General features: G+C 36.9%; 1 protein-coding gene across 1 annotated transcript; it reads right to left on the reverse strand.

The window, feature by feature from the left end:
- Positions 1-9,828: 9,828 nt before the first annotated feature.
- On the reverse strand, positions 9,829-10,458 carry LOC136843046 (uncharacterized). Its single transcript, XM_067111036.1, has one exon. The coding sequence runs from the start codon at positions 10,456-10,458 to the stop codon at positions 9,829-9,831; it is 630 nt and encodes a 209-aa protein (XP_066967137.1).
- Between the last annotated feature and the right edge of the window lie 643 nt (positions 10,459-11,101).

The following is an 11,101-nucleotide window of genomic DNA, read 5'->3' on the forward strand; positions in this document are numbered from 1 at the left end:
TGCCACCAAGTGCAAAACACATATAAATTACGATAATTTTACCGTTATTGGCCAAGCACAGAACCAACAAAAACTTCAGATACTGAGTCTTTAAATATCAAACTGCAGGTTCCCTCATTAAGTACTCAAACTGCCTCTATTCCATTGTTTCTGTCATAGCTCATTACGATTTGCACCTCTGATCTTGTTGTTTTTTTATGTATTTTTCTTTTACTGTTAGTGTGGTTCTGTCGTTTGTGTCTTCTGCTTTTTGTATAAGTGTATTGCTGTCTTAGTTTGTTTCTCCATTCTTTGAAAATTTTCTTAAAATTAAAAAATTTTTGTCGGTGTAATTTATTTGGAGTTTTTTATGATTATGCTATTTTATTGTGCTCTTGCGTAACCATATGTGACAAGATTTTGTGCTTTGTGTGTATGTGTTGAAGTGTGCTCTAGTGTGTGTGTAATTTTGAGCTGCCTTTATGGATTTTTAATGATTAATATTTTAACGTAATTCAGTTTTAGCCCTTCAGCACTTTAATTGATTTATTCGATTTTCCATAGAATTCCCTCATGATGTGATTACGAATCACGAAACATAGGAAGCAATACAGGAAGTGTGAATCTCTAGCGTATCCTCCCTTGACTACATTTTATAAAAATATATATATATATATATATATATATATATATATATATATATATATATATATATATATATATATATATATTTATATTGTCACGAAGTGTTCCAAGTACCTGATTTTTGCACAACTAATCGTAGAATTAAAAAATTTACCTCACTTTAGCCAGATACCTGAATCTCATAACAATAAAATTTACGACCGAGTACTCTAAAGGCAGCAGTGGTCCCTTAAAATCTTACTAATCATGTCAGAAATCAGACTAAGTTTATCAAAACAAGTGTGAGGTATCAACATTTAAACAAGATATATACTAAAGTAAACAACTTTAACTGTTTAGCTGGTCTTAATGCACTTCAGCAAAACTAAAGGAACAAGACATGTTTATCACTGTGCCTTATGCACACAATTAATCCTATCACTGGTGGTCAGTAAATGAAACACTTGTAAAAATTTTAGATACAAAAAATTAATTTTAAATTCAAAATTTATAATCAGAATTCACAATCTGAAAAAATTTACTGTTACTTGAAAACAACACAAAATTTAATTAATTCTTGATTTGAGAAGAAAACCCTAGTATATGAAAATCAAATCAAGTATGCAATGTTAAATTATTAAGAAATACTTAAAATGCTAAGTAAAGCAGTGTTAAATCACCACTACATAAAATGTGAAAAATTAAGAGATTGCAAACATATAAAATATGGCAAAGTGTTAAATTCACAAAGAAGTAAACAAACAAATAAAAAAATCAAATAATTCAAATGACATTAAGAACACACTATCTCACAAAACGTAAAACATGAAATGGAGTGTAGATTTACTAAAGCAAAAATCCCTTAATATATCGACCTTATTATACCATGGTAACAATAAATAAAAGTCACTTTATCTTACACAAGTTTGTGAAAACGTTCACTGAATCACACCAAATGCAGCTGCTCAAGATTCACAAAACACACTTTTTTGACAGGCGTCATTACCAATATATACAATTTTTACTACTGCTATCAGATCTCACAATCTAAGATTAATATTAACGACCACACAAGTATTTTACATTAATAACTTCTCTATTTTGATGAGAGAGAGAGAGAGAGAGAGAGAGAGAGAGAGAGAGAGAGAGAGAGAGAGAGAGAGAGAGAGACACACAAAAGGTCTCTGAAATGAGAATGAGCAAATTTTTAGGATTCCAGCTAGAAGTAAAACCCCCATAGAATTATGTCATTACATTTTGGGAGCGAGAAACAAGAGAAAATTCTAGAAAAAAAAGACAATGTCACTTCCTGAGTAAAATGTCTTGGGGCCAAAGCTAACGTGTTAGAACAGTAAGTGATGAGAGCAATGTAATCTTAGATATGACACAATTGCCATGTGCTTATACTCCCAATAAACCTAAAAAACACAAACACATATGTGACTTGAATAGAAAATCATATTGAACAGAGCTTTTAAAGAAATCTTAACATGATCAAAGCAGACTGCAGCCAGCTAATTGTGATTGACGTGTTTTTTAAAACAAGACAAAGAAGCCGTTGGTTTCCAGAACAGAGCAGCCTATTGTTATTTTGACCTGTCAACATATTAGCTTTCGCAATGGCACTCGAAGCATGACAAAGCACTCACTATCACAGTACAGAACACACGTGGCTGGGAGACAAAGTGCGTGATTATATATTACACATTTTTACTAAAAGCATATTATTGATCCTTGTGAAATCTTACATACACTACATACGATACTTCAACAATTCTCATTATTACACAGAACACATGATAACTAGAAGAGTAAATATATCAAAATCATGGAAAGATATGCATTTTCAAGACAATATCATGACAATATATATATATATATATATATATATATATATATATATATATATATATATATATATTATATATATATTATATATATATATATATATATATATATATATATATATATATATATATATATATATATATATATATATATATATATATATATATATCTTGTAATTTCCACAATATGATATATATATATAATATATATATATATATATATCAACTTTATAAAGTCATCTTATACCTTGAAGATGACTTTGAATAAAAGTTGAAATACCAATTCCTTATTTTCACGTACTTATTATATATATATATATATATATATATATATATATATATATATATGTATATGTGTGTGTATATGTGTGTGAATTTATATAATATTATATATGAATTTATATATATATATATATATATATATATATATATATATATATATATATATATATATATATATATATATATATATATGAAATTTTATCACATCACCGTGATTCATATGCAAGCATTAAGCTACAAACGTCCTTTAATATCCAAGTCGCTCTACCTTGGAAATGATATATTTTCATATATGTTACAGTGAAGGGGAATTTTTAGTTGATAATAAGTTCGTCGTCCCGTGGGCTCGAACCATGAAGGACAAGAACTCAGGACTACAGTGACGCCTTAACCCACTTGTTGGCTTTGTGGGTTAAGGCGTCACTGTAGTCCTGAGTTCTTGTCCTTCGCTGGTTCGGAGCCCACGGGACGACGAACTTATTATCAACTAAAAATTCCCCTTCGGTAACATATATGAAAATATATTATTTCGAGGTAGAGTGAATTGATATTAAAGGACGTTTGTAGCTTAATGCTTATATATATATATATATATATATATATATATATATATATATATATATATATATATATATATATATATGGATTTATTCTTTGGAAACCTTTATCTGTTACACTGTGGACTACTTTAGTAACAAGTTGCTTGATGTCTGTTATCTTGCACTCACCTTATCGTGCTCAGATGTCAGCTATCTTAAAACAGTTTAGTTTGTTCAGTGTTGAAATAAATTGTGTTTTCCCTTTTATATATTTACTCCGTCTTAAAAGGTTATAATAATTTTCTTCCACCTGTTTCTTTATGGGTAACGGTACCGAGACTTTTGGGAGAAGTGGACAGTTCATAAACTGAACTCTGTCTTTGGGAGTATGCTCACCAATTTTATCCAGTCCACAATCCACAACTGGACTGTCTTTGATTCAGCGGAACTAACCACTTCACGTTTCGCACACTCTGTAACATTTCCCTTGATATCATTTCTCTACTGTTCTAGTCTGCTCAACGCTTTCGCTTTCAGGTCATTACCCTATTTTATGGTAATCACGGGTTCTTTAGGGTAGTTCTCGGGTAACGTTAGTTTTAGGGTAAATCTAGGGTAATCGGGGGAAAATGTAATCCGAATTGGGAATTGTTAATTAATATTTTGAAATTCATTACTTTTTTCCATTTAGATACCAATGATAAATAACAGTTTACTGCATCACCTGGAAAAGAGACAAAGTTTTCAATTAGGCCTATGTTAAGTCATTAATTCTGTTAAATTAATAATACTGAAGCCTGATGATTGGTTGGGTGAGAAAATTTTCAAATTTCGACGGGGTCGGAGTGATCACATAGCCGTGGCGCCAAGGTGGCGGCGTCGCGACGTGACCATCATATCAGTTATGTCACACTCGTCAGTACCATTGATTGCATCGGACAGAGCGTTTTGCGTCATTCATTGGTATGCGGAGTTGTGGACTGTGTTGACTATGGCAGTAGTGGAATAAGTTAAGCCAATATCTCAAAATACCGGTTCTTGACTTACCAACCACTGACGAAATACATTTATACTGTATTTCCTTTTATATAAAAAAAAACCCGCTTCGTGGTGGGCCAAAAGAATATATTTCTGTTCTATCTTATAAAGAAAAAAAAACTGAATTTTTGTTTAAATAAACTCAATTTGCTATCGACATTATACATTTTGTAGCCTATTTATTTTTATCTTGAAATAGGCTACAAACTTTGCTTCTAAAGTGGCTAGCTCTTCGACAAAAAAAGCCCTAGGCCCAAAAAGAAAATAGAAAAATCCTGCCAACAGAAATCTAAAACTGATTGGTTAAAAGAAAAGCAGTTCATGGGTTAGCTTAAGAAGTCAACCAATTCAACAGCTTCCAAAGACATTGCTTTTTGTATGATCTGTAACAAATATTACCAGTAGTGTGATTCAGCCGGTTCGCACCGGTTCATGCAAAACATCTCGCGGAATTTTATGAGTTCGTCGAACCGGCCGGGTGCAACGACCAGTAGAGTAGAGCGCGCAGCTTTTAACTCGTAACATAAATGTCATTGAGCATTGCCACTGATAATCGTGACATCAGAGTGGTTCCCAGCCTGAGAAGGAAATAGGATTATGATTAGGTATAGGGGAAACACAACAATCACGTAAATATATATATTATAATGTACGTGTTGTAATTAAATTTTCCCGATTTATTTATGTGTTCTTCACTTTTATACTTCTTTTATGTTTCAGGTCAAGCTGACCTCGATAACAGAGAATGTATAAGAAAATATGACACTAATAATATTATGCTTATTCATAACTGTCTTTTTTATCATTATTATATTCCCTTTTAGTTTTAAACTTTTTCACAAGAAACGTAGCAGTATCTCCTTGCTCAAGATGTAATCTTTCATATGATATTGTTTATTAGCAAAAAACCGCAATAACGTAACTAAAATATACGTATTCAGTTAACGATTTACTGAAATATTTACCTTTTCCAGAAAATGACTGAATTAAATATTTTGCCAGATAACGACGCAATTCCTCAAGAAAATTACGCTACTTGCTAGACTGAAAATCTGGCCTTTTTTTTTTTTTACTTTTCAATAAATACTCTATATCTAACGACTTCTTCGCCAATTTCGTGAATGACTACCATCTACTGGTCACTCATGGTCAGTAGCCTACTGCATCCCATCCGATAACGTATCGTTAGTGATAGTGCATATACATACACATATATACACACATATGATTTATAAGAATAGTGATGATGATTGAAAAGAGCACAATATTCAAACATGTGTATACTGGTACACAGATATACAGTATCTTCATGTCAATTTCATGATCTAATATAGTCTAGCAATATAGACACTCTTCGATATCATTACAATGATGCTTAACCATTATTTAGACATTTTATTTGGGAAATAATTATAATTGATCATTTTATTTGCTAGAATCCAAGATCAACGTTTGAACGTAAGTGGAACAAATTTGACATGCTTTTTGTGATAGAACCGGCTGGCAAAATATTTGAATCCCACCACCGAGTATATATATATATATATATATATATATATATATATATATATATATATATATATATATATATATATAATATATATATCAGGACAGGGTGACAAGGAGATAGTCGGTCATCTGTAGGTGGTATTTATTTGCCGACGACGCGTTTCGTAACACATTGTTACATCATCAAGGCTAAAAAAGAAAATTTACAAATTAAAATACATGGAATAAAACTAACGACTAAAAGAGTCTCAACATGCTATATAAATATACATTAAAACAAGACAATTTATAAAAAGCACCTGCTAGACTAAAAGGTTGAGGACTGAATGACTAAAAGGGAAAAGGAAAGCAGCAAAGAAAACTGGCTCAAGCCAGATACAACTGAACAGAGGTGGTGTGTGAGTTCAACTTAGGAACTAGCTGTTTTATGAATAACGATTCCAAAATGAGTAGTTCGTGTGGATGAATTGCTTGGCCCAAAACAGAGAAGTCAGAATAATTAATACTTGTATTACATATATCTGAATGGTTTCTGATATTAGAAAATTCTGGATTGGACAATCTGCAACCAGTACGATGACTAACACCTTTATGTGAATCTGCTCTGACCCTCAGCAATCGCTTAGTCGATCCCACGTAAGTCCCCAAATTACATCTGGGGCAAGTATATTTATATACGACTGACGATTGCATTATTGGGCAGATTCTATCCTTAAATTTAAAAAGGGACCCTATTGTAAGTGGATTTTTGGGCATCAAAATGACTTGCAACATGTTAAAATGTTTTTCTATTGCAGACTTCAGATTACTTCTAAATTTATCGTCAAGGACGTATGGGATAGTTGCATAGAGTTTCTTCCGTGGTACTGTACTTATAACAGCCGAGTGAGATAGCTTCTTATTTAAGAAATTCTTACAGTGTTTAAAGAAAACATGAGATGGAAACCAATTATGATTAAAATATATGTGCAAGAAAATTATTTCTTTATGATAAGAGTCCCAAGAAGAGGTTAGAGTATAAGCCCGGTGGAGGAGAGTAAAAATTGAATTTAGTTTAAAATTATAAAAACAAGCACTATAAAAGTTTGAACCCAGGCCAGTAAAAGTTTTTTTTCTAAAAATGGAAGTGTTAAAACTGTCATTATGTCGGAACACCAAAACATCCAAGAATGGTAATTGATTATTGTCCTCTCTTTCTAATGTAAACTTAATATTTGGATGTACTTCGTTGATGTACGAGAGGAACTGATCAGCATGAGAGGCCGGATTGAAAAGAACGAAGGTGTCATCGACAAACCGTTTATATACAAGAGGATAAAAGCTAAGGGGGCAATTTTCCAACATGCCCTCCTCCAGGGAGCACATGAAAATGCTGGAAAACGTGGGGCCTAGAGGTGATCCCATTGCCATCCCATCTATCTGTTTGTACAAACAACCATTAAAAATAAAAGCAGTGTCCAGCACTGCTAACTCCAACAATTTCTTAAAACGACAACGATCATAATTAAAATAAGTGTCATTGGGTTCGATAAAAATTTCATCTAAAATAACTTCAATTGTTTCCTCCACTGGGACATTTGTAAATAATGACTCAACATCATAACTAGTCATATATAAATCAGAGTCTTGGCATAAAATATATGATTTGAACTCTTCAGAGTTTTTTAAAGTGTGCTGGTTAGAAGTCAACTGTTCTAATAGTGGTACTAAATATTTGGTTAATTTATAGTTAGGAGCGTGGATTAATGACAATATTGGTCTCATTGGAATTCCGTCTTTGTGTATTTTAGGTAGACCATCTAAAAGAACTTAATACCAAAGATATCATCAATAAAGATACTTATGAAGAGTTACATTGCTCAGGTACGTCGTTTGGAATTTTAGATGGTCTACCTAAAATACACAAAGACGGAATTCTCTCTCTTTGATACGATTACCAGTTCTCTATATGTCTTTGAAATTCAATATTAATAGACTCCTGAATCTGCGTTACATCTGTTGATTCTCGAACTGGGTTACCCATAAAACTAAACAGTTTCTTCCATTTTAGTTCAGTTGAACTGGGTCTTGGTGTATCTTATGTATGGTCTGTAGCAGGATCCATGCTTGCACGAGCTGTAGTATCTTTGAACATGAACTGGGCTGCAGTTATGATAGAAGACTTAAGATTCACCTTTTCCTCTTCTTCAGAACACCAATCTAATTTAAATCTTGGATCAAGAATAGTTGCCATTTGATATATTTTCCGTTCTTCATATACCTAGAGGCGTTTCTGTAATGACCTCTTCAATCCAAATACCAAACCATTGTTATACTTAGATTGCATTTTCTCCAAGTGAAACTTGAGCCCTTGCACACATGGAATGACTAGGCTAGAGGAAACAGAATTCTGTCTTTGGGCAGAGTCGGTGGCCTCCCTAATTGGCTCAAAAATTTCTAGCAAGTCATTAAGAATATTTTGGTCATAAGCGCCAAGCTTTGGTGCACCATTCAAACTGTTCAGCTTTTCTTCTGGTGCTCTCAGAATAGATCCGACCATCTTTAATTGCGAATTCCACCAACGAGTAGCACAACCTGATACTAATTTTCTTTCTCCCTCTAAAACATCTGTTACTATTGGCGATTTATGCACATAAGAAACCAATTTTGATGCTTTGCTCACTGTAACATTTAACTCTTCTGCTTCTTTGAAGCCATCTTTCACAACCACTTGCAATGTATGTGCAAACCAGGAATTATGCTCAGCTGGTAAAACTTCCAGTAGTTCAGCAGAATCAGTACCACTGCCATCCAAATAATCGAGATCCTCTTCTTCCTCATTAGTGTCATCATTTGCTTCTAAGACAGCATCAGGAAATCCTGGCAGAGAATATACAGTGATCATGTTAGTAGCATTGTCAGTTATGATGTTTGTAATTTTGGAGCCTATATCAAAATCCTTGTTGATCTGCTCATACTCTTCCATGATATTGCAAGCTAGCACTACATTTTCAAATGACCAGTTTCTAATGCAATGAGCTGTGATTCCCAAGTATGAGCTCATCTGACAGCTAGACCAGATATCAAGCGTTAGGCATACTGTTTTGCACTCCCTAGACTTTTTTTATTTTCCTTCGCCAGTGAGAAGTTGTCATGTAGCAATTTGTTGACAAAGTGCTTGCGTGTAGGCATTTGATAACGAGGGTCAGCTGAATTAAGTAAGCCATTGAAGTAAGAGCTTTCAACAATAGAAAATGGCACAAGATTGCACGCCACACAGAGCACTAGTGCATCATCCTGTTGCTTTTGTCGAACATCATGTGCTCCATATTTCTTTGGGTCTGACACTGTAACGAAGTCTTCCATGGTTGACTGGCTTGTACCAGGAGACTCAGTAGTGTTACCACGAGCAATGAGTGATGGCTAGTGAAAGACTAAACTACTGTACTACAAAACTGATCATGTTGCCTGCAGATACAGACAGGAAGTGAACAGGTTGTCGAAGGTTCACTCTTGACTTGATTGCATGAAAATTGACTGATATTCTGTTGATACACAACAGTAGAATTTAAATAATTTGAATTAAACTTGGTATATCTTTATTATTGACATACATTTAAGAGGTGCAAAAGAAACAATCAGGATAAAGTTACTGCTACTTTAATGGTGACCAAGGCGGTTTATATAGCGGCAGACTGATGTCACGCCGCAGAATACAATGAGAACAAGGGTGACCTGAGGTCGACAACAATTAACAATAAATACAGTGAACGAATACACTTTCGGTTATACAAATGGACAGAAATTGAGTTGAATACAATCTGATACCTGAGAAAGAGGGATACATGATATACAAATTGGAGACAGGTAAATAATTATGTACATAGTTTAAATGATTGGATCTACGTGACCCGCCAATCCAGGTGCGGCGAATCGTAGAGGCAAAGAAAACGGGTCATCACCATAGAAAACCCGCTCAGAGGGGACTTTATAAATACTCCCTCCCCCCCCACGACGTGGGTAACGTCTGATTAGTCAGCATATCTGCTGGGGCGCTGAAGGGTGCCGCGGCTACGTGAAGACAGCGGGGGAATACACTGCGCGTGGGGGCGGCTGGCTGCAGGTGTGAGCGGGTGCTTCCGGGGGCGGCAGCATGTCCGCTTCTTACAGGGGGCTGGCTGTGGCGACGACTTTCCAGGCAGAGGGTCCGGTGTGGTGACATCTGTGTCCTCCTCCAGGAGGGCGGGCTTGATGCGGTCTACCGACACCCAGTCATTCTTCCCCTGAAGGGCGAGCAGGAACGCCTTGTTATTCCTTTCCAGCACGCGGATGGACCCCCTGTAAGGCCTGGTCAGTGGAGGGCGGACGGCGTCATCCCTGACGAAGACGTGGGTGGTGGAGGACAAGCCAGGTGGCGTGAAGGTGACCGACCTGCTGGTATATGTCCGCTTACAGGGGGCGAACTCGCCAACTATATCGTGAAGCCTCTGGACAGATGGGTTGTGGTGGTCCTCTGTGACTAGCTCGCCCAGGACTACGAGGGGCTCGCCGTAGGCTTTCTCAGCTGCGGACGGGTCACCGCCGGCCCTGGGGGTGGTTCTCAGCCCGAGGAGGACCCATGGCACCTGGTATTTCCAATCCTCAGCGGTGCAGCGGGCCATGAGGGACACCTTCAGGGGTTGTAGGCGGTGGTGGTGTGATGAGCTGTCCTGAGCAGCCATGCCAGGGTGGACCACAATTCGAACAGGAAGGTATTAAAGTGGTCAGGGACGCCAAAGCGGCTGATCCAACTGGAGAGTAGGGCCTCAGCGCACGCGCTGGCATTGGCTTCTTGCATGGGCATGGCTTCGGGCCACCTTGTTGAGCGGTCGACCACTGTCAGGAGATATCTGGCCCTGCCTGACGGGGGAAGGGGCCCGACCATGTCAATGTGAACATGGCCGAACCGCCGCCCTGGCTGTGGAAACTCGCCTACCCCAGACTTGGTATGACGGCCAACTTTGCTGGTTTGGCACTGCAGGCACTGCCTCACCCAGGTCCTCATGTCCTTCTGCACTCTGTGCCAGATGAACCTCTCTAACAGCAGCTTGGCCGTCATCCTGCTGGAGGGGTGGGACAGCCCATGGATGACGTCAAATACCTGGCGGCGGCGGGAGGCCGGCACCAGGGGGCAGGGCTGGCCGGTACTGACATCGCAGAGGAGATTTGGACACCCGGGGGCGAGGGGCACATCCCTCCACTTCAGGGACGTGATGGCGGTGCGGTAGGCTGGAGTCTCTGGGTTGGCGGCCTGTTCCCTGGCAT

The sequence above is a fragment of the Macrobrachium rosenbergii genome, chromosome 10 (genome assembly GCF_040412425.1).
Source record: "Macrobrachium rosenbergii isolate ZJJX-2024 chromosome 10, ASM4041242v1, whole genome shotgun sequence".
Lineage (NCBI taxonomy): Eukaryota > Metazoa > Arthropoda > Malacostraca > Decapoda > Palaemonidae > Macrobrachium > Macrobrachium rosenbergii.

Excerpts from the sequence above, each read along its gene's own strand:
- LOC136843046 (XM_067111036.1), bottom strand. The coding sequence starts at position 10,458 with ATGGCCCGCTGCACCGCTGAGGATTGGAAATACCAGGTGCCATGGGTC.